We start from the raw sequence: 25,793 nt of genomic DNA, 5'->3' as shown, positions 1-25,793 counted from the left end.
TTTTCTGACAAGGCTGCCTATCCCTGTCCCTCCACTCACCTTTTCTCTTCCCTGGATACCTGGTTTCTTAGGTGGATGACATGATCTAGTAAGCAAAACAGAGAGCTTGAAGTAAGGTCAACTGAATGTCAGTCCTTAGTTTCATATCAAGTTAGCTGTCTCAGCCTCGTTTCTCCATCCTTACAATGGGGCATTTATACATAGTAGAGTACAAAGCACCTCATAAACTGCAGAGAACTTTGCCTTAGTTCAGAGAAGCACAGACTGTAGGCTTACAGATGGCAGACATTTAGTCCTTCATCTCTGGAAGCTAGAAGTCTTGAGTTCTGGTAAGTATACATGGTTCTGGCAAGGGCCCAGTGCTAATTGCATGCTGTCTCACATGCAGGCAAGAGCAAGCTATCACTGGCCCCTTGTAAAGGCACTAACATAGTTGTAAGGGGTCCCCCCTCACCTAAACACATTTCAAAGTCACCTCTTACTTCTGTGGGCCCCAAGGGTTAGGATCTCAGCATACATATCAGGTAGGTCCTGCCGGGAGGAAGAGAGGAAGAGAGCCTGCAGATGGTCAATGCACACTAAACTAACTCTGTGTGCTGTTTTTTATTGTCTTCTCTGGGGAGGGTTGAGAATGGATAGAACAAGAGAATGGAGGCTCTGTGCTCAGAGGAAAATGCAAGCAGCACCTTCATACTTTTGTTCAAATAACCCACTCAGTGCGCTAGGACAATCCCATTCTCTAGCTCCAGAGCTGGGTTCATGTAAAGGGTTCAGACAGCAGCTCAAAAGAAGAGTCAGTTCTGTGATTTATCCCTTAAGACTTCAGAAGGAACCATGCTTCTGTTGGTGGGTAGAATTCAGAACAGCCTTTCTAACCTTTGATTCTGTTTGCTCTAGCTGCTTCGTAGCCCTTATCCCAGTGAGCATGGGCTGGACCTGTTAGACACTACAGAGCTGAACATGGAGGTGAGTGGTCCGGAGCTAGTGTGTGTGTCCTTGAAGTGATGGTGCCCAGCTGTCTATCCATCCAGTAGATGGAAAGACCATCGATTGATAGTCTTCAGTAGCTCTCATGGGGTACTAGAATGGCTACCCCAGAATACACAACATTCTGTTTACTATTTAGTATCTTCCCATGGCTCCATGTCTTCCGCTCTCCTTCTCATTGCAGGATTTCTGATGGAACTTTGGGCCCCTCCCCTTCTCCGCTTCCCACTTCAAGGCCATGAATGAGCAGAAGGAAGGAGTAAAATGAAGCATTCTTATGGGCCCCAGCCAAGTTCTTTAAAGGAAAGAGAAATGGCCTTGTTTTTGAAACCTCCATTTCTTTCTGAAGTGGGGGATGTACAGAGAAGCCATTGAACCCTGTCATCCTTAATGCACCAGAGCTCTATGCTTCTGCCTGTTTGCCGGGTTGGAGTTGGGTAGGGGGCTTCATTTCAGCACTGAACTTTAGTAAACCTTTGGTTTTCTATTTGGTACTTCTTCCCTGAAACACTGCCAAGCTCTAAATACAAAGCTCTCAATAAACATGTTCAAATCAGCTGTTTGCAGGTATGGTTTGAGATTGTAATGCTGATGTAGATTGGGTTCTTTGCCTTCCTTGACACTGTGTCCCGACTTAAGTGCCTCTGTACCCTCAGATATTTCGTGTATAGATTCCCATCAGTCAGTGAGATGAGTGGAACAGATGGCCGAGGAGAGCTTAGCTGTCTCTGAGCAGTTGCACTGATGGTGATAGTGTAGGCCACAGTGAGAAAAGAGGGTACTGATAGGCAGTGAGGTAGAAACTTCTTGAAACTTTTTGCTCCACCCACCTGGCCCAGGGTACGTGGGCTGTCCTGTGGTGCTAGTGGTGTCGCCTAGTGGTTCTTTTCAGGGTTCTTTTCTTTATCCTAAAGATGTGGACGTTTTCATACTCATAGTAGCTGAGAGTATAAAAATACAGAAATTACATGTTCAACCCCAAATCTAAGAACTGGAGAAAAGTGACTCTATCCATCCTTTCCTAGCCAGGTCCCCACAAGTCCTGTTGCAGTGTTCTCTAACACATACATCGGGTTTGTGCTCTACTGTGTCTCTCACCAGATTGCCACAAAACTGCCTCAGGAGACCTGTGTTCTGGAAACGGGACTTGCTAATTCTTGCTCTGCATCTTGCAGCAGCGTAGGACCTCTACACTGTTACCAGATAGGCCGTCACAAACATAAACACAACTGGGTGGCTTTCTGATGTCACTACTTTCTTCTGTGGCTTAAGGAGCTCTTCAGCCTTCCTGTGGGGACAGGGTTCCAGTTCATTTCCCCACCCTTTTCTGAGCATCACCAGCCAGTGGCTATGTGGAAAGAACCACCTTCCATGATGAGGCCGGCCAGCACCAATCATTTCTACTTGTTCCTGCTGTGCTGGAGTGTGAGCCTCTTTGGAAGCAGGCAACCTGGTAGAGCAGATGCAGGAATCCATGGGATCTGGGATCAGTTGGAACACTGAGGTGAAAATACACGAGAGATATGAGGTAGATGAATACAGGAGGGGAAAGATTCCTGAGGACAGATAACAATGTGGTAGACTGATACTGATCCCTGGCCCCAGAATCTACAGATATATTAGATCTCCCAACGCTCAGATCCCAATTTATTGATGCTATGTTGGGATATTGGGTCATCCTCCCTTTGAATATGGACTCTCTTAGGGTTTCTATTGCTGTGAGGCAATGGAGGAGAGGAAAGGCTTTCTCTGGCTTATACTTTACTGCCACGGGAAGTTGCTGCTTACTAGCTCGTTCATCATGACCTGCTCAGTCTGCTTTCTTATAGAACCCAGGTCCACCAACCCAGGGATAGTGCTACCCCAAGAGGCCCTTCCCTTCACCAGTCACTAAGAAAATGCCCTCCAGCTGGGTCTTGTGGAAGCATTTTCTCTCAACTGAGGTTCCCTACTTTCAGATGACTCCAGCTCATGTCAAGTTGCCATAAAACTAGGCAAGATGGGCTCTGAATACTCAGCTAATAGACCATGGTAGGAATGATGCTAGACCAGTTTATTAGCTTAGACGTTAAGGAAACCACCTGGTTCTGCTTTCAGTGTCACGCTGGGCAGTTCTGGAATCTGGTATCCACTGTGAGAACGCCTAAGCAGCCACATGGCCATGCTGTGTGCAGTTGCTCTCTCAGCCAATAGCCCTCTCAGGTTCCAGCCAGCACCTCACAACATCCAGCATTTGCTGCCAAATGTGGTCTGGACAGGAAGAAATGATCCCAGCCCTAGCTCGTAAGTTTCTCCAGGGAAGGCCCGGGCATTGGGAAGCTGAGATGAGCCGTCCATTCTGTACTCATGTTTTCCAAAGCCCTAACCATACAATCCTTTAATATAAGAGGTGGTTTTTTGCACTACAGAATCTAGAGAGATTTGTTGTGTTGCCATGGTAACTAGGACATCCTTAGAGACATAGCAGTCCAAAATTTTGGGATCTTTTTGTCATTTAATTTTTTTTCTTATAAGCCTGGTATGGTGACACATATGTAATCTCAGCACTGGGTAGGCTGAGTCAGCAGGCCACAAGCTTGAGGTCAGTCTGGGCTGGACGGATGATGTAATTATAATTTCAAAAATAGTTATAATAAAATTGTTTAAGTTATATCTATATGGTGGGGCATTCTCATTCAGACCACCACAGTATTTAAATTAGTTGGCAGTTACAGGTACGAAATTCCTTTTGAGGTTAAAAAAAAAAGATTTAGAACATAGAGAAACTCATAAAAAGGCTTCCACATTTTCTGAAATTCTTGTTGAAAATTGTTTTGATATGTAGTTGTTAGCAACCTCTTTAACTTAAAAAGGGGCTTCAACATTAATCCAAATGGCATAAATGGCTCTTTGCATTTTGTTCTTCAATAGAGAAGTTCAACACCCCACCCAAAGTCTCCATTTTAGGAAACAGGGAAAGACCAGATAATGATTTCCAAGGACAAATAGCATCTGCCTTACAGGACTGGTCAGAACTGACTTCCGTTGTGAATGACAGTCTGGGAGACACTCTGGGAACTGAAAGCCAGTAGTATCCCCTTCAGCACCTCAGCCACTCAGTGGCGGTGCCTTGTGGGTTTGGTTTGCTTTCCTTCCCTCAGAAATGTTAGTCTTGTTAGAGCTGGTCTGTGACATGTAAGTCCCACTGAAAGCAGCAGAACAGCTTTGTAGTTTGTGCATGCATACACAGTGTGTGTGTGTGTGTGTGTGTGTGTGTTTGCCTGTCTCGCACGGGCATACATGCATGTTTCTGTGCAGTCAACATGCATGTGGAGGCCAAATGTTGGTATCAGGTATCTTGAGTCACTGTCCACATTATCTTTTGAGTCAGGGTCTCTCACTGAACTTGGAGCTCACCAATTTTTCTATACTGGCTGGCTAGCCCCCAGGGATTCTCCTGTCTCCTTTTCAACACTGGTATTATATGCACATGTCCAGCTTTTTTTTCATATATGTTGTTGCTTGAACTCAGGTCTGCCTGCATATGTGGCAAACATTGCAACTAAGCTATCTCCCTACCCCTTGCATCTTTTTTTCATTTTTATTTTATGCATATGGCTGTTTTGCCTGCATGATAGCTGTGTGCATGTATGCACCAACCAGGTGTGAGAAGTGTTCAAAGAGGGCATTGGATCCCCTAGTTGTAAATTGCCATGAGGGGGCTGGGACTCAAACCCAGCAGCTCTGGGAGAGCAGCCAGTGCTCTTAACTACTGAGCCAGCTTTTCAACCCCAAGACTTATTTGTATTTGTTTGTTTGTGTGTCTGGGTTATGCATGTGTGAAGGTGCCCTCAGAGGCCAGAAGAGGCCCCTGGATGCCTTGGAGCACTTGAAATGGATGATGAGAACCAAGCTCAGGTCTTCTGTAAGAACAACAAATGCTCTTAACTACTGAGCCAGCTCTCTTGCCCACTCTGTTTTAAGAGTTAGAAATGATTTTAATTTCTCCTGAACATTTGTGGATGGCTTACATAATGCTGGGTTTCCACCGCCCGGCTCAGCCAGCTCAACTCTGCCTATGTTGGCCAAGGCACAGTGGGAATCTGTCAAGCCCTATCTTTTAAAAGCGTCTCAGTGGTTAAGAGTGCGAGAACCTCAGTTCTGCTACTGGCACCCATATGAAAAGCCAGGTGTGGAGCTGCAGTCAGAAATGGAGCTTTTGGAGTTGAAGTCGTTGAATAGCAAGCAAACTAACCCCTGGAGAGGTGAAGCCTGGGGCAGGTGTACTGTCGCCATAACGCCCCTTGATTCTGCTGTGCATCATCCTGGTTGCTGCTTCTGTGTCCTGCTGTGCTTGGCATGCTGTAGTTACTGTATGAGAGGGTCATACTGTATCTTCTACTGTAGTGTGATTGTTTCTGTGCTCCTGCTTTGGCATGGTGTAGTTACTGTATGAGAGGGTCATACTGTATCTTCTACTGTAGTGTGATTGTTTCTGTGCTCCTGCTTTGGCATGGTGTAGTTACTGTATGAGAGGGTCATACTGTGTCTACTGTAGTGTGATTGTTTCTGTGCTCCTGCTTTGGCATGGTGTAGTTACTGTATGAGAGGGTCATACTGTATCTTCTACTGTAGTGTGATTGTTTCTGTGCTCCTGCTTTGACATGGTGTAGTTACTGTATGAGAGGGTCATACTGTGTCTACTGTAGTGTGATTGTTTCTGTGCTCCTGCTTTGACATGGTGTAGTTACTGTATGAGAGGGTCATACTGTATCTTCTACTGTAGTGTGATTGTTTCTGTGCTCCTGCTTTGACATGGTGTAGTTACTGTATGAGAGGGTCATACTGTGTCTACTGTAGTGTGATTGTTTCTTGGGAAAACCCACTCCTCACCGGCAGTTTACTTGCAGATCATAATGAAGACAATTCTTATAAGAGCAGTGATGCTTAGTTAGATCTATGATTTAATTGGACTTTCTGAGTTAGCCTAACAGATGCAGGTGGCTAAGACAGTAAAGATGAGAGACCAGGAAACCAGCGGATCCAGGGAGACCAGGGGACCAGCTGTTCCTGTGGGACCAGGTACAACAGGCCCTGCATCCGGGCCTGTGTTCCAGTGCCTGGGGATCGCCTGGGAACTGCACAGAGCTTCCAATCCCGGCGGGAGCCAGGCGCCCGAGATTCCAGGTCTCCTCTCCCACCAGCGAAACCGGGAAACCAGCAGATCCAGCAAAGGGACCAGGGGACCAGGTGGGAGGCTAAGCACCCCAGATTCCTGGTCTTCTCCACCCACGGGACCAGAACGAGGACGAGGAATAGAAGAACTACCAGATTATTGGACTTGCTAGCACCCACCAAAAGGGAACTCTGGTGCCCTAACCACCATACCAGAAAGGGGCTCTTTCTGCACCCACTAGAAGAAGAGATGGGAAAGAGACAATACAAAAACACACTCAGGGACAGAAAAACAAATATGACACAAAACAGTACAGAGAAACCCTGTCTCATAAAAACTAATATATATATATACATATACATATATACATGTGTATATATATGTGTGTGCATATATGTATATATATTTGAACTTTAAAATTACATTTATTTATTTTGTGTCACATGCATGCATGCAATAGCACACAAATATGTTAGGTCTCAGCAAGTCCATAGATCCAGAAATGAGCTCAAGCTGGACTAGATAAAAGCCAGCCTGCCCTGCGAAATGAAATGCACTCATGTCCACCAAAAGGAGTCACTTCCTTTGCCTCTGGGGGAAAAAAACTAGAAAGAACATGGCTTTTCATTGACATACACACGTGGTTGCATATCAGAGTCCATGCTGGCATCCAGGCTCCCTCAGTCCCTATTCACAAGTACCTGTTAGACATTTCAAATTCCCCGAGCCTCCTGGCCCTCCTGCTCTCAGATCTCCCCCCCCCCCGTCTTGCTGTTCTCACTGTCCCTCTCTCGCTGTCCCCCTGCCTCGGTTATCTCCACTGTGCTCTCTCACTTCCCTAGCCCTGGCTAGACCCAGTCCACTACATTTTCCCTCTGCTCTGGACTCTTCTAAATGCTTCTAGACATTTTCTCTCTGTTAATTCCACCACAGGAGAATAAGACCACTACCACAATTTTTGAACCAATTTTGAAGCAGGTTTTCTTACATACTGGCCTGAATGATAGACACTGGCCAGGTCCATACCCAGGATCTCCACAGAATGGCTCTTACTACATTAGTCAGGTGCTTATTATGAAGGCAAACCCACACGGCTATGTACTTCCTGTCTTCACACAACTGGGAGCAAGCACGCACCCTGACGTACTTCCTGCCTAGTACTCCGGCCTGCATGTGATTAAGCACGTCCTATACCGTTGGAGCAACCAACCTGTGCACAAAAGTTATCTTATGTGGACAGCAGTCCCCAGCATTCCAGGAAATTATCTGTCCTCAGGCAAGTGGGGCCTACAGGCTTTGGCCCTCACACCTCATCTATAGTAAAACCTTCCTTATGGGGCAGTCGCTCTGCTGCCGCCCTTGGATACTGTATAGAAGTCAGTGGACAACTTGCTGCCCGTCTTTCTCCCCTCCTACCGTGTGAAGCCCAGGGACTGAACTCAGGTCATCTAGTGCCTTTGCCAAGCAATCCCCATATTGTGGATTTTAATGGACTTATCCATACAGAACCCTGTGTTTGGACCTTAGGAACTGAGTCTTGTTAAAGCCACTGCCTGGTTTTCTCTCTGCATTAGGCCAAGACATTAGACAGAAAGAAAAAGGGCATCCAGGAAAGAGCTGGCTACCTCCACAAGGAGGCCGGGATGTGGCGGTCAGGGCTTCTATGCGAAGACTTCCATGCCCGAACCGAAGACTTGAGTGATGTTCATCCCATCTACCCAGAAGGTATAGGAAAGATCATGTGTTCTGTGTGAAAGGAAGAGAGGGAGGGAGGGAGGGAGGGGGGAGGGAGGGAGGGAGGGGGGAGGGAGGGAGGCAGGGAGGAAAATGATTTGGATTTGATGGGGGATGTCCTTCTGTTTGCTGTGAATGTATGTTTCTCTTACTGGTTGATGAATAAAGCTGTTTTGGCCAATGGACAGGCAGAATTTAGCCAGGCAGGAAATCCAAACAGGAATAGAGAAAGGTAGTAGGTGGAGTCAGGGAGACGCCATGTAGCTGCTGAGGAAGCAAGAGGTCTGGGAATTACTGGTAAGCCAAGACCATGTGGAGACAGATACACAGACTAATAGAAAGGGTTAATAATTACTGGTAAGCCAAGACCATGTGGAGACAGAAACAGACTAATAGAAAGGGTTAATAATTACTGGTAAGCCAAGACCATGTGGAGACAGAAACAGACTAATAGAAAGGGTTAATAATTACTGGTAAGCCAAGACCATGTGGAGACAGATACACAGACCAATAGAAAGGGTTAATAATTACTGGTAAGCCAAGACCATGTGGAGACAGATACACAGACCAATAGAAAGAGCTAGCCCATAAGAAGCCAGAGCAATAAGTCGAACAGTTTATAATTAATATAAGCCTCTGTGCATTTATTTGGGACTAAGTGGCTTGAGGACCGGGCAGGACAGAAACTTCTGTCAACAATGACTGTTTTTAGATATGTGGAAGAGAAAGGTTATTATAGATATGTGGGAGACATCTGGGGAGTGCAGAGTGGACATGACCTTGAGCCATGTGGGGAGGGGGGAAGGGAAAGGAGAGGGGACAGAGGGGAACCAGGTGTAGCCGCCAGGAGGCTCGAAGGAGAGTAGATAAAAGGTAACCAAAATGGTTGCATTATATAAGGAAGGTCAGCCCTGCCCTGGGGCTGCTGGAGTTTACCATAGGGGGTGGGGTGTGCCAGCCAGAAGGGCCTGTAGCAAGTAGGGTCTGAGGGATGCAGGGAAACCTAGAGGCCAGGCCTCTTTGGTGGCTTAATGGACACCTCAGTCATTTGTCCCAGGTCTGAAGCCTAACTGCTACTAAGATGTCTAAAGACGGCCGTTAAACAAGCCAAACAGTCTCTGAAGTTCAAGTTAATTATCTAGTTAGCCTTGTAGTACAGGGTGCAGCTTTGATATGGGAGCTTTCGAAGGTCCTGTGGCCTCTCCGAGTTGAATCAGCTTTGTCACATTTACTGGTGACAGCAGGTCTCTGTCAGGAATGTCATGTGAGCACAGAGGACATCAAGAGAATGCTGGCCAGGCTGGGAACTGTGGGGGCAGTGGCCTGGAGGCCACGCTGTTGGCACCTCTGGGGGCTGGTTTTTATGCATGAAGTGACAAGACAGTCCTCAGATAATAAATAGCCTGAGCTCTGGGATTCAGGCTCAGTACACAATGTTCTAATCCCTGGACGTGGTCACCTGTCACCACATACACTGACACACCCTGGTCAATTTGTGGCATTTTGTAAATGACCTTGCACAGGACGGTGATTTGGAGCAACACTTGATGAAAGGAAAATAATTTGGTGGGGCCACTGGCTCACTGCTTCTGTGACAGAACTCATGGGCAAGGGCTCTTGGGCTCTCCAAATTCAACACAGCATGCTGACACACGGGGTTGGGAGAGTCAAGAAGGGAAGCAGAACAGGTCAGAGAGACTTCAAGCTCGTGTGAAAGAGGGGCAGGCATGTGAAGGAGCGACCTAGTGTTGTCCCGGTTACCTAGGCTGCTTCAGTGAAGCCGAGGGGGTGTGGAGCCACAAGCCAGCCAGCCTGTAATTTCGCTCTTCCCAGCAGACGAGGATGTAAATGGGTGGTGGTGGTAAGGGCAGCAGAGGGAAGTCAGCTGGTTAGAATGCGAGTCAACAGGATGCCGGAGATGGACCAAAGCCTTGGTGGCCGTGCTTCCCGTCTAAGCAGCTTGAAGTCAGGCGCCTACAGGCAGAGCTCTGCTTGGGGCAGGAGCTTGGGAGGGACGGTGGGCTGCAGACTCAAACCGGGGACTGCTAGTAGGGGATAAGGAGAGTGTGCTGGATTGTTCAGGCTGGCTCCTGGATGCCTCCCCAATGGCTTTCCTGAATGCAGGTTTCCCGTTCTCTGCTTGCTCCATCCCCTGTCCCTACCTGGGTAAGGCTGAATGGGATCTGGGCTAAGCATCTCAGAAGTAGCCATGCACCCTCTTCTCCCTGAGGTGAAGAGCTGACTGAAGTCACAATTCCTGCAGCCTTCCCCACCTCTGCAGGTCTAGGGAGGGGAAAGAAAATCCTGACACTGTAACTTTAAGAGGGGGAACCTTGAGGACCTTTGAAAAGGAAATAGGGTTAAGTTGTGGGGAACCACTGCTGTGGCTAACTGCTGACAGCATGAAAACCTTCTGCCATGAAAACAGAACATAGGCTGTCTCTGCAGCACACATGGCCCGGGCTCAGGCCCTGGTCCTCTTCTCCTCCCTGCTGACTCTCTGTGTCTCTGAAGGTGAGTGGGGAGGACAGAGAAATGCCGGGCCATGGAGGCGGAGACCCAGCCACTGACCTTCCTGTCTTCGTTCCTCAGGGAGTCCCAAGGTGTGGGTGCAAGTCCAGATGGAGGCCACCAAGCTCCTATCCCTCTCCCTCTCAATCCGCTGTGGGGTCTTAGGAACTGACCTCATCTCGCTCGTAACAGTGAGCTGGGAAGGGTCTGTTGAGGCCCAAAGGACCAAACTAGCTGTGTTACATCCAGAACTTGGCACCCAGCAGTGGATCCCTGGCTCCCAGGCCCGCTGGGAAACCTCCAACAGTGTCTCTCTCACTCTGACCCTGGAACAATCCAAAGCAAGAAACTCCCTGACCAACACCACGTTCTGCTGTGAGTTCGTTACCTTCCCTCATGGCTCCAGGGTTGCCTGTGGAGACCTGCACAGCTCAGATCCAGGTGTGTGTGGGGGTGGCGGGAGCCAGGGAGGGCCCTGACAGGCCCATCTGATACCTTCCTCTGTTTGTAGGACTCTCAGCTTCAGCTCTTCAAGGAGACCTGGCCAGGATCTTGGGAACCTCAGGGTTTCTTCTGCTTGGTATCATCTTGATGCTCTATCTCCTGTGGCACCAGAAGCGTTGGTGAGCACGGGTCCAGTAACATCCCCACACCATCTGGCTAGCTGCCCTCTGCCCCTGACTCCTCCTCTTCTGTCTCCCAGGTGCCATCCGCCACCAGCACCCAGACACAGAGGCAGGCTCAGGTGAGGCTTGAAGGATGGTGTCTGGAGCAGAGCACCAGGGGTCCCCCAGCCTCCCAGCCAAGCATCCCTGTCCACTCCCACACCCCGTTCAGCACCTCTGTGTGAGGCTCTGGTCCACCCTGACCAACACCTGCTCCAGTGCACACCACTCCCCACCCATGACCCACACCAACCAACCCCGTCTCGTCTCCCCAGCGTCCCTGCGTGGCCTCTGCACATGGCAGCTTCATCTCCACCGAGAATGGACTGTATGCTCTGGCAGGGGAGAGACTTCCCCACACGGTTCCCAACATCCTCGCTTCCACAGACCGTCTGGAGCATGGTAGCCTGGAAAGATGCTCGGGAGTTCAATGACAGACATCCTCGGTTCTCTCCAGCTGTTTGGGACATCCCTCTGCTGGCATCTTCATCCTGGACACCAGGCCTCTTCAGGAATCTTGTGTTGTTTCTAGGCCTCTGATAAGACCACACCCTGCTAGCTAGGATGTGGACACAGGTGTGAGAGGGGGGCAGGGCGAGGGCTGTTGCATCCTGTTTTGCACGCATTTCCAGCCTTGGCTTTAACAGTGTCATTAAAGTGATCTTTCTTTTGGGGGGCTTTAGCGCCATTTACACTTTACTTCTTTAGGAGGTCAGAGGCAGATGCAGTCCCTTGGGAGGTAGGACCAGGTTACAGCCAGAAGGGACTGGGACTGAGACCCAGGCTGAGTCTTGCTGAGGGACGCAGGGAGCAGGGTCTCCTGGCACTTCAACCCCCGTTGTCTGAGCTGGCCTCCTCATGACCGACTCCCCGTGTAGCTGGAGCGGCACCCTGGCCCCTCCCAGTCTCCATTGCTGCTCCCCCAGCTCTTTATGAGAGAGGCAGACACTGCTCGCCGGCCAGCGACCACTCGGAGGCAGGCAGAGAGGCCTGGCAGACACAGGCTCGCCCACCTCCAGCTGTTCCGTCCAGCAGCTGGGCTCCTCTGCGTGCGAAAACACCCTGGGCCTCCTTGGAGGAGACAAAATAAGGACCTCAGGTTTGGATTCCTGGGCCACTCTAGCATGGGGAGCCACATAGCTTGATACAGAAGAGGCTCCCCGTGCTTGGGTGCATAAGGAGGGTGAGGAAGCCCGAGGAGGGAGATGGCAGCCAGCAGACGGAGCTGTTGTTTGGGCTGGCGCATGGAGGCTTTGCCACGCTTGAACAGAGCCTGAGGTACAGAGAGGGTCGGGAGAGAAGCAGAAGGACTTTTCGAGGGGAAACAAAACTTAGCCTGAGCAGTCGTGGGGGCCTGCACCCCTGGAACTCCTATGAGTGGTCTTGTCTCTACCAGGTGACAAGTCACCCTGCTGCTGAGGCCTCAGATGGTCCCCGTGGGGCCATAGCACAAGAAGCCAAGAAGCCACGGGCCAGGGAATATCCTCAAAGGGTCTGTGAGTGGGGAGAGTGCCTGCTCTCTACTGGGACGGGTAACCTGGGCCATCCCCAGCCACTGTCCAGAAGCTACCAACTTTGTTCCTCTCCCTACCGGCTCTCCTCTGGGAAGATCAGCCATTAGACCCCAAGAATCCTCCACTGTCTCCTGCCTTCCTCAGTGCAGCCTCTGCTGCCCTCAGCCTCACCCCCTTGACAGCCCTGCTTGAGGGCCTCTAGTCTCTCACCTTCCCTATTCCTGTTGCCTGGCCCCCTCCGCAACCTGCACCTAACCCCAGATGTCTGTACCCCAGCAGAGCCCGACTGTCTCCTTCCGTCTTTCTCACGGTTACCCGCCCTCCTGATGGTCTAGTTCCGTCACTACCTCATCCGGAGAAGCCCGTGCCCAAGACCTTTCTTCCTCAGCCTACAACAGCTGTGAGACTGCAGGGGTTGTAGGACCTCTAATCAATACGTAGCTCTTGGGCCTCAAACATCACCTAGTGCATTGTTCTCAGGGTCTCAATTCCAGTCTTGTGGGGCCACCAGGCACAGGAAGTGGCTGGAAGACTGCCAACAGTGACAACAAGCTATAGGATATGAAAACCAAGTCACATCTGAGAGCTTGGCCAACAGGGCCAGGGAGATGGTCCTAATCAGGGTGCTGTGGGGGCGGGAGGGTCTGACTGCAATAGTGGGACCCGCCTCCTCCTTCCTATTGCCTGAGATTTTTCCAAAGCCCCACGAGGGAGTCAGTCTGTGGCCACACCCCCGCCAAAGCACAGGACATTATGTCTATTGGCAAAGTTACAGTGAAGGGGACAAGGGTTCCCAAACTGAAGTTCCAGCCAAGCTCTGTAAATAGCACAATGGATTTCACAGATCCGCTCTTTAAAAAAAAAAAGATTTAACATCTGTGAAATACATCAACTCGCTCACAAGACAGGGCTGGCTGGAAAAAGTCAGTCCAGGGCCTGAGAGTTACTAAGCCACAACCACCGTCCAGAAGAGTAAAGGGGACAGCATGGGGCATGTGAAGGGAGAAGGTCAAAGCGGGAGAGCGGGAAACATGGTCGAGGCCAGGATGACAGCTCCCAGCAGAGGTGGGGCTGGGCCCAAAGGCAGGTGCATCTGTCTTGTCTGTGACCATAGGGAAGATCCACAACACAGGGAAGAGTCTGACTGACCACAAGGCGAGGAGATGGGCGGGGCGGGGCGGGGCGGGGCGGGGCGGGGGCGGGGCGGGCCCACCCTCAGTGATTCTCAGGAGGCCCTGGGGATTGGGTCACTGTACCCTGAACCTTGCCCTCCTGATGGCTCTGCTGCTCTCATCTCCTGGAGGGAACCAGGCCGTGGCTGGGCTCCTGCTTCTGCTGCTGCCAGCATCACGTCTGCAGGCTGGTGAGTGGTGGGACCTTGCTGGCAGGGACTCTGCCTTCACCACAGGAGACCAGTGGGCTGGGGAGAGGGGGCTGTGTAGGCCTCTGATAGAGGAGCCAGCTTCCTCTGCACCCCAAAAGGGAGCTCATTCTTACAGTGGGTCCAACCCAGTCTTTCCCTGTCTTTCCTGTCCCATAGACGTAAGGACATGGGCACAGTCCTGCCCTGTGTCCCACACCTGCACATGGGTGATAGCTCAGGAAGCTCTGGGTTGTCCTTTCCATCCCCTTCCACAGCTTCAGATTCCCCACATCCTTCCCAGGGAACTCAGCAGGATCCAACAGAGTAAATGTCTCGGGGTGGGGGTGGGTGGGTCAAACAACCAGGCGCCTCTCTGGTGTCCAGGGCGGCTCCATCAGGGTCCCCTTCTCCTTCCCCTGGGAACTGGCCAACGATCGGCAGATGAGGATTCTCTGGAGACGGAGCACTTCCATGGGGGAGTTTATCTACAACGCCACCCTGCCTTTCGTACAAGAACATTTCAAGGACCTAGTCACCTGACCTGGGCAATGGGTCAGACGTCCATCTTCCTCAGAATCTTGAACTTGCAGGCGAAGGAGCAGACCATGTGCTTCTTCCCTGCTCATCTGAAACAGAGACGGCATGAAGGAATGGCAGCCACCGAGGGACCGGAGCTCACTATCTATAGTGAGCCCATGTGGCTCAGGCTCCGATGCCCCTGGAAGCTACCTCAGGCTCCACATTCTGACCATTGTTTCCGTCCCCTGCCTCTGCCTGTCCTCTGACAACATTGTCTTTTCTCTTCCCTGCAATCATCCCCAAGTCTCAGCTGCTTCCTCTGACCTCGCCCCTCATCCTGCCCTCAGACCCAACTGCTCTGCTCTTCAAGTTCTCCCTCTTCTTGTTCCAACCTGGCACTGTGACCCTGCTCATAATGACAGCATCGCTCAGACCTGAGTCTTTCCACAGTCGTGGTGGCAGAGAACAGGGCTGAGCCTTCTTCTTCCTTCTGAGGAACATCTGCTGCCTGAGCTTCCTTGGGACAACACACAAGGCAGACCCTGTCCTTGACCCAGCACACAGCCTCCCTGACGAAGCCCCGTCCATCTCTTCCCCTTCTGTCCACCGCTTCCCTCAGCCCACACCCCAAATAAAACACCAAGATAAGCCGCTCCCAGATACGGCCGTGATGGAGGTAAAGGGAGGCTGGAGAAGGTACTAGACATGTGGAGGCCTGCCATGTAGAGAGGACACTTGAGTCATGGCTTCTGCCTCACGAGGGCTTTGCAGTGGCCATTGTCTCCCCCCAGGACGACGGCATCACCTACACTCTCCTCACCCTCTCCTGTCCAACTACTCCTGTGCCACCCAAGGAGAGGCTGCCTACTCCATCCTAACCGCCTAGTAAGGGGGAGTGGGCGATGCTCTTAAAGTCACCTGTGCTTGTGGTAGGGAGACTCCCAGCTTCCACCATACCCTCATCTACAGAAGAAACTCAAGAGTCAGTGAATCTGAATGTCACAAAGAATCTCCCCAAAACTACCAGTTCCCCCTTCAACTGTCTATATGCTACTAAAACAAAGCAAAACAAAAAAACAATGGTACCCACAAAAGTTGGCTAAGCCTAAATAGAGAGCTATGTGTCACCTTCAACTTCCTTCCAAGCCAAAGCGGACTCCGACAGACAGCTCCCATCCATCACCCCCCATAGTACTTTTTCAAAGGACTTGGTATTTTTATTGTGTTTTTCTGACATGGGTCCTCAAGTCATCCATGCTGGCCTTTAGCATGAGATGTAGCCAGGGATGACCACGAAAACCGTATGGCGGCATCTCTCGGCCGCTGTAATTATACACGTGCGTCACCACACCTGGCTTCCTCTACCGCCTTCTTTTTCCTCATTTTTTTTTCACAGACTGTCTCAGGCCAGGCAACCTAAATTCTCAGACTCTGGTAACCAGCCTAGCAGCCAACGTCTGTCCCCAAGGGAACCATTAGGTTCTCTTGAGACCAATGAGAGACTCACTCCCTACGGGTTTGGCCACGGGTTAAGCACCTAAATGTTGTTAGAGAGTTGATTTCTGGGTAAGTCTGCCATAGGCCCCTCTGATGTTTCTCCCGTTTTGAACAGCCTGAGAGTGGGTTTGGAAACTAACTGACCTGGCAAGTCACATGACCATTTGAGGAACAGCTTTGAGGCCCCTTCTCTGTGTCCAGCTACCTGGACGAGGAGTCATCCTGTGGATGACTGGCAGTCTGTTTGTGTGAGCACCTCAGGGATGCCCAGAGGAGACACCACCCCAGCTACCAAGTGACCACGGCTGCTGCTGGGCGCAGCAGACGGAGAAAAGACACGGAGGAGTGACTCTGAGCACTGGGGTCTGGCTGGTTCACTTTGCAGGTGCCTCTAACAATGTATGTAATCATTAAGAGTCAAGAAACACCCTTTGCTGGAAGAGAACATAGCAAAAGGAACCTTTTCCTGGACAGCTGTTTTAAGCTCTAAGGTGGCTTCAGTTGGAGCAAAGTTGACGAAACACCAAGAGCACGTCGATTGCCTGCGTGACCTCCAGACTGTGATGTTGTTTGTATTTCCGAGACAGGGTTTCTCTGTGTAGCCCTGGCTGTCCTGGAACTCACACTGAACCCAGAAATCCACCTGCCTCTGCCACCTGAAGGCTGGAATTAAAGGCGTGTGACAAGCCCAAAGTTTGTGATTTTTTTTGTTTGTTTGTTTTTGGTTTTTGTTTGGAGGCTGTCCTGGAACTCACTTTGTAGACCAGGCTGCTCTCGAACTCACAGAGATCGGCCTGCCTCTGCCTCCCGAGTGCTGGGATTAAAGGCGTGTGCCACCAACGCCCGGCTAGGTTTGTGATTTTTAAAACAATTAAACTGGAGCAAGATTAGAGGTTCTTCTTGGTGCTCCCTAGGTTTACCACTCACCCTTTTCTCCGTCCATTATTGGTTCTTTTGATCTCTGGCAATCGTCTGCTCTTTGCAGAACAAGGCTATGGATGAGAGGAGTAAAACTGGGGTGGGCAAGACGGCTCAGTGGGTCAAGAGTGCTTGCGACCAAGCGGGATGACTCAAGTTTCAGTCCCTGGGATCCACGCGGTGGAAGGAGAACCGACTTCTGCAAACCGTCCTCACCCTTGAGGCTGGGCAAGAGTGCACGAGTGAGGCGGTCTGATTCTTTCAGCAATGGCTGAGGCAGACGCGTTACGTTAAACGAGCGATGAATAAACAGCAGATCACAAAAAGGAGGCTCAAATTAAACATAGCATGCTGTGGCCTTCAGGGTTTTCCATATGGCACGGACCCCAACACACTCAGTAAAGAATAGTCATTTTTCTCTTCACTAAGCCCAGCACCCTTGCCCACCCTCTGTGCGGAAGAGCCTGGGGGAGGGGTCTCTGCTGCTGTCCAGTGTCTTCATTCTGTGCAGAGCCTGGGGGAGGGGCCTCTGCTGCTGTCCAGTGTCTTCATTCTGGGCTGAAGAGCCTGGGGGAGGGGCCTCTGCTGCTGTCCAGTGTCTTCATTCTGGGCTGAAGAGCCTGGGGGAGGGGCCTCTGCTCCTGTCCAGTGTCTTCATTCTGGGCTCCCACCACATATCAGCTTGTGCTCTCCTTGGTCCGTAAAACCACTCCCACTGAGGCTGGAAGATCGCTGAGCAGTGAAGAGAGCTGGCTGCTCTTTCAGAGGACCCAGGTTCAATTCCCAGCACCCACATAGTGGCTCACAGCTCTAGTTTCAGGAGATCCAGTGCCCTCTTCTGATCTCCACAGGCACCAGGAAAACATGCAGTGCAGACACACAGGGAGGCAAAACACCCACACACACAGAACAACAACAAAATGAGTTCAAAATTGTATAAAATAAATTTTTTACAATTAAAAAAAACTGTTCTCATCTGTGATACTCCCATTCTCCAAAGGCATGTTAGATCAGACTCTAGTTTGGAATCTGTGATTCAGGACAAGCTCAAATGTGTATAGGTTTCACTATGTCTGCCTATCTCCGGCTTCCATGTGCCCACACATCTGGAATTTTCTCTTGTAAGATTTCCTTCTCTTTATTTTAAACATTATTTTGCTGTATGTGTATGAGTGTTTTGTCAGAGTGTATATGTGTACTGCGTGTGTGTTGTGTCTGCAAAAGCTAGATGAGGTCATTTGTAGAGAGCTGCGAAGTGCCGCACCCTTAAGATGGCGCTGGCTTCCGCCTTCTGCTAGCCCGACAGCAGGTGCTCTCTGTGATAAACAACACCTGTATTTGGTTAAGGCTGGATATCAGGCTTGCTTCCGAGTACATGGACATATCTGCATGTTCCACGTGGCATACTGTGGTTGGCCGCCCAAGGGCTTTTAAACTGTGGGTTGGGGCTCCCTGGCACTCCCCGGGAGAAGATTGTTCAAGGTTCCTGAATAAACTGCTGAAAGAAGAGTCTGGGCGTTGCGTCTTCCTTGTTGGTCGAGGTGGGCGCAACAGTCATTGGATCCCCTAGAACAGGAGTTACAGGTGGTCGTGAGCCCACGTGGGAGCTGGAACCAAACCCAGGTCCTCTGTAAGTGCAGCCAGCCATCTGTCTCTCGCACCTGTAAGACTGCTTCACAAAGCTCCACACAAGGCTGCGACCTGGCTGTTGCCCTCAGGCAACAAAATACCTCTGCTTCTTCCGGCTGTGTTCACTTTTGGTACGTTGTCAAGAGCGACTCTGTTTTATGTCTGAGCATGTTCGCATGTTTTTTTATAATATCCTGTCGTAGTCCAGCGTTTTTCTCAGCCACCCTGTAGATCAGGTGATGGCCCCTTGTTGTCTGAATGGATCTGCCGTTGGTTTAATCTGGCCTAAGGTCAGAAAGGAAACGTCAGAACCCTGGTTTGCAAGCTTCCTAAGGTGAGTGCTAGCAAGCAAACTCCAGGCTCTCCAAGAGCATTACAAATTCACAACCTCTTTGCTATCTCTCTGTGCTGTATGTGTTTACGTTTATTATGCGTGGCTTACAAACTTGTGCATGCTGTGGTGCACGTGTGGAAGTCAGAGGACAACCTCAGGGAGCCAGCTGTGTGTAAGCCTGGCTGGGAGAATGAACAGATCAAAGACCTGTGTTGCCTGTGAGAGATCCCAACTCAACATTTGTAGAGCCCCAGTGACTAGCCCATCACAGAGTAACTTTCCCTTCTGCCCTCTCCTGAGAAACTGGAGACCACAAGATAAACCTAAAAGATAACCCTCCCTTATCCAGGAACTAGCTCACCACATTCCTGTTCAGTGTTTAACTGTGCAATGCCTAAAGAATGCTTGCTTGAGATAACCTTCCTGTTAAGACATAAGCTATCATTTAACTTCCTCATCTGCTATGTTTATGATGTTTGCCTAACTCCCCGATTCAGTTTTTTCCCTTTTAAAAACCCCCAGCTGCAGCTACTAGGGGTCGAACTCCTCTGCCCCTGCAAGGGTCATGAGCTCGGCCCCAGTGCACTGGTTCCCCGAATAAACCTCATGTGCTTGCAAAAAGAACAGTCTCTCTTGAATCATTGGGGCGTCGGCTTATCCCGAGACTTGAGTGAGGGTCTCCCCATCTGGGGGTCTATCAGTTGGGGGCTCATCCGGGATTTGCGACCACCCAAATTCTTGGGGACCCCTCTTGGAGGTACGATTCTGTCTGTGTCTTTGTCTGCCGGCTATCTGAACTGTCTGAATCTGGTACTTTTGGTTTGCAGTCGTCCGCGCTCGTGAGAGCAATGATCTCCCTTATCCAGGACGGAGGGGAAAGTTATCGACAGACGTGTCAGGAGATAACCGACTGTTGCCCTGGGAGACGTCCCAGGAGGTCTGAGGGAAGTCCGGGAACACCCGGAGATTTCCCATCTGGGTGCCAAGGAGAGACTTTGGGTCCCCTCGGCCGTCTGATTCTGTTTCCGCAAGAGGCGGGCTCTGGTTTCGGCTTTCTCTGTCTTTTTAAGTGTTCTGTTTGTCTTCTTCTGTGTGACTTGGACGATGGGACAGACTGTCAGTACTCCTCTTGGTCAAACTCTCGACCACTGGACAGAAATTAGAACTAGGGCACGCAACCTGTCTGTAGAAGTTAAGAAGGGACCTTGGAGAACTTTTTGTTCTTCAGAATGGCCAACGTACAACGTTGGCTGGCCTCCAGAGGGTACACTTGACCTTACTGTGATTTCTGCCATTAAGAATTTGGTTTTTCAGAAGAGACCAGGGCCTCACCCTGACCAAGGACTTATATTTGTGTCTGGGAAGATCTGGTGCAAGATCCTCCGGCCTGGTTAAAACCTTGGACCCAGAAAAGTAAGCCAGGCTCCCAAGTCCTGGCACTCCGCAACACGGAGAAAAAAACCAAAGCAGAAATGGCGGAGTCTAAACTGCCAAATAAGGCTCAATCCTCAGCTCCTCCTAAGATATATTCCGAAATTGAGGAGCCTCCAGAATGGCCTAGTAGCCCACCCCGTTATCCCCTCCCGATACTCCTTCAGAATCCTCAACAGGGTGCCGTTGGAGGACCAGCAGAGGGACCGGCTGCTGGGACCAGGAGCAGACGCGCCCAGAGTCCTGAGGGTCCAGATTCAACTACAGCATTGCCTCTGTATGTATACGGCCCCCCACCGGCGAACCCTAACCAGCTGCAATTACTCCAGTATTGGCCCTTCTCTTCGGCCGACCTCTACAATTGGATATCTAACCATGCCCCTTTTTCAGAAAATCCCTCAAGCCTTACAGGTCTGATGGAGTCCCTCATGTTCTCTCACCAGCCTACTTGGGACGATTGTCAACAGCTTTTGCAGGTTCTTTTCACCACCGAGGAAAGAGAGAATACTTTCGGAGGCGCGGAAGAATGTGCCTGGAATCAATGGTCAACCAACTCAACTTCAGAATGAAATAGATGCAGGCTTCCCCTTAAATCATCCTAACTGGGACTACAACACAGCTGAAGGTAGGGAGCGGCTGACGGTCTATCGCCGGGCTCTGGTGGCAGGTCTCAAGGGAGCCAGCAGGCATCCCACTCATTTGGCCAAGGTAAGGGAAGTTTTACAACTGTGTTTTTAGAACGTCTCTTAGAGGCTTACAGGCGTTATACTCCCTTTGATCCTACTTCCGAGAGTCAGCAAGCAGCAGTTGCTATGGCTTTTATTGGGCAGTCTGCCTCTGATATTAGGAGAAGGTTACAGCACCTGGAAGGTCTGCAAACATTATCTTTGCAAGACCTAGTTAAGGAAGCAGAGACAGTGTACCATAGAGAGAGACTGAAGAAGAAAGAAGAGAAAGAGAAAAGAAGGAAGATGAGAAGAGACAGGATAGACAAGATAGAAGGCAAGAAAGAAACTTAACTAGGATTTTGGCTGCAGTAGTAGGCAACAGAAAGCTCATAGGAAGGAAGAAGGAACTAGGCAGAAAGGGTACCTGGGCAATGAAGGGCAAAGGAGACCTTGGAACCCTGAAGGACCCCCTCGGCAGCCTTTAGATAAGGATCAATGTGCTTATTGTAAGGAAAACGGGCATTGGGCAAGGGACTGCCCCAAGAAGAAACACTAGACACCCAAGGTCCTCACCTTAGAGGAAGATGATTAGGGGAGACGGGGCTCGGGCCCCCTCCCCAAGCCTAGGGTAACCCTAACTGTGGAGGGGACCCCCACGGACTTCCTTGTTGATACCGGAGCAGAATTTTCAGTTTTAAAGAAACCACTGGGAAAGTTAAAAGATAAAAAACCATAGTAATTGGGGCCACTGGCCAGAAACCATATTCTTGGACCACCAACAGGAAGGTTGATCTGGGAAAAGGTCAAGTAACTCACTCCTTTCTCGTCATCCCTGAGTGCCCCACGCCACTATTGGGGAGAGATTTACTGTCTAAGCTAAAAGCCCAAATAAGCTTTTCCTTGGAAGGAACCATAGTCAATTGGCAGACTCCCACTTCTATGATCTTGGCCTTAAAACTGGAGAAAGAATATAGATTGCATGAGTCCCCAGCCCCGCCAGACAAGACACTGGGGGGAACAAGGCTAAAGAGGTTCCCCAGAGCATGGGCAGAGATGGGGGGAATGGGAGAGGCCAAATGGGTGCTCCCTATCATTGTAAGCCTAAAGACTGATGCAACCCCCATTGGGGTATGACAATACTCTATGGGCAAGGAAGCCCGAGAGGGCATCAGACCTCACATCCAAAGACTCCTGCAGCTAGGTATTCTGGTTCCTTGCCAGTCTCCCTGGAATACTCCACTGCTGCCAGTTAGGAGGCCAGGCACCAGTGATTACCGGCCAGTACAAGATCTAAGAGAAGTTAACAAAAGGATGCAAGATATCCATCCTACTGTCCCTAACCCTTACAACCTGCTCAGTTCTCTCCCTCCTGACAGACGATGGTACACGGTTCTGGACTTGAAAGATGTGTTCTTTTGCCTGAGACTACATCCTACAAGCCAGGCTATCTTTGCTTTTGAATGGAGAGACCCAGATCGGGGACAGGCTGGACAGCTGACTTGGCCACGTCTGCCTCAGGGATTTAAAAACTCCCCTACTCTCTTCGATGAAGCCCTCCATCGAGATTTGGCTCTGTTCAGGTCAGAAAATCCTCAAGTTACCCTGCTTCAATATGTTGATGATTTGCTCCTAGCTGCTGTCACCGAGCAAGAGTGCAGCCTGGGGACTGAGAGAGTACTGACTGAGCTGGGTGAGTTGGGGTACAGGGCTTCAGTAAGGAAAGCCCAGATTTGTCAGACAGAAGTAACCTACTTGGGCCACACTCTTAAGGAGGGGACGTGATGGCTGACCGAAGCTAGGAAAAAGACCGTGACACAATCCCTACTCCTGCAACCCCAAAGCAAGTGAGAGAATTTCTAGGTACTGCAGGGTTTTGTAGACTCTGGATTCCAGGTTTTGCCACCCTGGCAGCCCCACTCTATTCCCTCACTAAGGAGACTGGGACTTTCTCATGGACCCTCGACCATCAGAAAGCCTTTGAAGAGATCAAGAGGGCTTTACTCAGTGCACCAGCCCTAGCCCTGCTAGATCTGACAAAGCCATTCACTCTATGTAGGTGAAAGGGCAGGAATAGTGTGAGGGGTCCTAACTCAGGCCTTGGGACCATGGAAACGACCTGTGGCCTACCTGTCAAAGAAATTAGATCCTGTAGCCAGTGGATGGCCATCTTGCCTAAAAGCCATCGCCGCAGTGGCACTGCTTCTCAAAGACGCCGACAAACTAACTTTAGGTCAACAGACTGTAGTGGTAGCCCCACACTCCCTGGAAAGCATCATCAGACACCGCCTGACCGCTGGATGACCATCGCCCGCATGGCTCACTATCAGAGCCTCTAGTTAACTGAGAGAGTGCTGTTTGCACCCCTGGCTATCCTAAACCCTGCCTCCTTGCTGCCAGAGACAGACTACTCATTACCGGTACACCAGTGTATGCACATCCTGGCAGAAGAAACCAGAACAAGGAAAGACCTCACTGATCAGCCATGGCCAGGGTGCCCTAATTGGTGCACGGACTGTAGCAGCTTCGTGGTTGAACGTAAGCGGAGAGCTGGGGCGGCGGTAGTAGACGGGAATCGGACCATCTGGGCCAGCAGCTTACCTGAGGGAACATTGGCCCAAAAAGCTGAGCTGATCGCACTCACCCAAGCCTTGTGGCTGACAGAAGGAAAGGGTATCAACATCTACACGGACAGCAGGTACGCTTTCGCCACCGCTCACATACATGGGGCAATTTATAAACAGAGGGGGTTACTCATGTCGGCTGGAAAGGGCGTTAAAAATAAAGAAGAAATCTTGAGCCTGTTAGAGGCCATACATTTGCCAAAGAAACTGGCCATTATACATTGTCCCAGCCACCAAAAGAGCCAAGATGTCATAGGTAAGGGAAATCAAATGGCTGACACGGCTGCCAAGCAGGCGGCTCAAGGAGTTATGATCCTCGCAGCTGAACAAAAAACTAAGGAACCTAAAGACTATTATGACATTAGAGAAACTAGCTTCAGATATACCCCTGAAGATCATAAGCAGATGGAGAAACTAAAAATTGTACATGGCTACTCCCCCTATGGAGTAGCCGAGACAGAAGATGGCAAATCGATACTACCCCAAGAGGAGGAACAACATTGTCACCAATTTACATCAAGTAACTCATCTAGGGACAAAGAAGCTAAAGGACGTCATACGTCACTCTGATTATCATGTCATGGGCCTCTCGGACATTGCTCAAAAAGTAGTTCAGAATTTCAAGGCCTGTGCCTTAACCAACGCTGGACATCACCTAGGTGCCCCTGGCAAACGCCTCCGGGGAGAAAGGCCAGGAGCATACTGGGAGGTCAATTTCACAGAAGTTAAACCAGCAAAATATGGTAACAAATATTTATTAGTTTTCATAGATACCTTCTCAGGATGGGTAGAGGCTTTCCCTACAAAAAGGGAAACAGCTAACGTGGTAGCAAAGAAGATACTGGAGGATATTTTCCCACAATTCGGCATCCCTAAGGTAATTGGATCAGACAATGGCCCTGCCTTCGTTGCCCAGGTAAATCAGGGACCTCCCAACTGGGGATTAATTGGAAATTACATTGTGCTTATAGACCCCAGAGCTCAGGACAGGTAGAAAGAATAAATAGAACATTAAAAGAGACATTGACTAAATTAACCTTAGAGACCAATGGAAAGGACTGGACAGCCCTCCTGCCCTTCACCTTGTTCTGAGTACGGAACACCCCAAGGAAATTTAAACTCACACCATTCAAGCTCCTCCATGGGGGACTGCCCCCCTTGCAAGAAGCAGGAGGGGTACTTGATCTTGATGCCTCTTTCTCCCAACCCATGTTAGCTTGTTTAAAGGCTCTTGAACTGGTCAGAAAGGATGCCTGGGAACAGCTAAAAGGAGCATACGAACCGGGAACCACAGCTGTACCCCATAAGTTCCAAGTTGGACACTCCGTCCTGGTCCAGTGTCATCGATCCGGCAACCTCGGACCCAGGTGGAAGGGACCGTACCTGGTGCTCCTGACAAGTCCCAGCTCCATCAAGGTTGATGGCATCCCAGCCTGGATCCACGCATCCCACATCAAAGCAGCCCCTCCTGCAACCCAAGATGACTCCTGGAAGCTGTAACGGACTGGTGATCCTCTTAAGCTGTGTTTATGTCGGCTGCTCACCACAGGAGAATAATAGAAATCCCCATGCTCCTCAAGCATTAACCTGGCAGGTACTATCACAAGCTGGGGATGTAGTCTGGGCCACCTCTAAAGTCGCTCCCCCTGGTACTTGGTGGCCCTCTTTGTTTCCTGAAATCGGTGCCCTGATGGCAGGGTTAGACTTATGGGACATTCCTGGGTTGACTCATGAAGAAATACCCTTAGAAGAGGTGCATTTACAAAAACGGTCCCTTCATCAAGGAACAGTTTCACAGGGCCAGCACCTTGCTGATTCCCCGGGATGTAAAGGTAGATCTATGCAGAGAAGACTGCAGCAGACCTCCTTTTATGTTTGCCCTAGAGACGGCAGATCTAGGTCGGAGATGCATAGATGTGGAGGACTGGGACATTTCTATTGCGAACAATGGGGATGTGAAAATACCGGAGATGCCCACTGGCGTCCCACATCCCTATGGGACTTGATGACTGTCGCTAGAAAAAACAAGGACCTAGACTCCCTCAACATCACCTTCACAAATCCAGGGAGGCAGTTTACTGCCTGGCCCAAGGGCGAACCTGTGGTCTGAGGTTCTGTATGTCACAGAGTGACTTTCCCTTTTGCCCTCTCCTGAGAAACTGGAGACCACAAGATAAACCTAAAAGATAACCCTCCCTTATCCAGGAACTAGCTCGCCACATTCCTGCTCAATGTTTAACTGTACAA

The 25,793-nt window shown here is 50.2% G+C and overlaps 2 protein-coding genes, 1 long non-coding RNA gene and 1 pseudogene across 4 annotated transcripts in view; all 4 read left to right on the top strand.

The window, feature by feature from the left end:
• Positions 1-1,543, top strand: part of Stag3 (stromal antigen 3) — a 30,177-nt gene extending 28,634 nt beyond the window's left edge. Inside the window, 2 exon segments of the mRNA XM_040731575.1 lie at positions 898-966; positions 1,172-1,543. Coding sequence (XP_040587509.1) covers positions 898-966; positions 1,172-1,180 — 78 coding nt within the window. The 3' untranslated portion in view covers positions 1,181-1,543.
• Positions 1,544-10,256: 8,713 nt separating this feature from the next.
• On the top strand, positions 10,257-11,722 carry Pvrig (PVR related immunoglobulin domain containing). The gene is made up of 5 exons (XM_013120776.3): positions 10,257-10,390; positions 10,469-10,828; positions 10,899-11,010; positions 11,091-11,132; positions 11,328-11,722. The coding sequence occupies exons 1-5, from the start codon at positions 10,330-10,332 to the stop codon at positions 11,590-11,592; spliced, it is 840 nt and encodes a 279-aa protein (XP_012976230.1). The 5' UTR covers positions 10,257-10,329; the 3' UTR covers positions 11,593-11,722.
• A 2,074-nt stretch (positions 11,723-13,796) lies between these two features.
• Positions 13,797-16,631, top strand: LOC121134030. Of its 2 annotated transcripts, none has more exons than XR_005871036.1 (2): positions 13,797-13,929; positions 14,371-16,631. It is a non-coding gene; the product is annotated as an uncharacterized LOC121134030 (long non-coding RNA). The 2 variants fall into 2 exon arrangements; XR_005871037.1 differs by having other exon boundaries at positions 14,314-16,631.
• Positions 16,632-23,455: 6,824 nt separating this feature from the next.
• On the top strand, positions 23,456-25,785 carry LOC121134064 (annotated as a pseudogene).
• Positions 25,786-25,793: the final 8 nt, after the last annotated feature.

This window comes from Mesocricetus auratus, unplaced genomic scaffold, assembly GCF_017639785.1.
Source record: "Mesocricetus auratus isolate SY011 unplaced genomic scaffold, BCM_Maur_2.0 Super-Scaffold_100025, whole genome shotgun sequence".
Lineage (NCBI taxonomy): Eukaryota > Metazoa > Chordata > Mammalia > Rodentia > Cricetidae > Mesocricetus > Mesocricetus auratus.
The sequence above is the reverse complement of the archived record's forward strand: the minus strand, read 5'-3'. Positions and strand labels throughout refer to the sequence as shown.

What these genes read in the sequence shown, in the direction of transcription:
- Pvrig (XM_013120776.3), top strand. Translation starts at nt 10,330, where the DNA reads ATGGCCCGGGCTCAGGCCCTGGTCCTCTTCTCCTCCCTGCTGACTCTC. An exon ending in GACTCTCTGTGTCTCTGAAG is followed by an intron (nt 10,391 to 10,468) that starts GTGAGTGGGGAG and finishes TTCGTTCCTCAG; the next exon opens with GGAGTCCCAAGGTGTGGGTG. An exon ending in CTGTGGCACCAGAAGCGTTG is followed by an intron (nt 11,011 to 11,090) that starts GTGAGCACGGGT and finishes TCTGTCTCCCAG; the next exon opens with GTGCCATCCGCCACCAGCAC.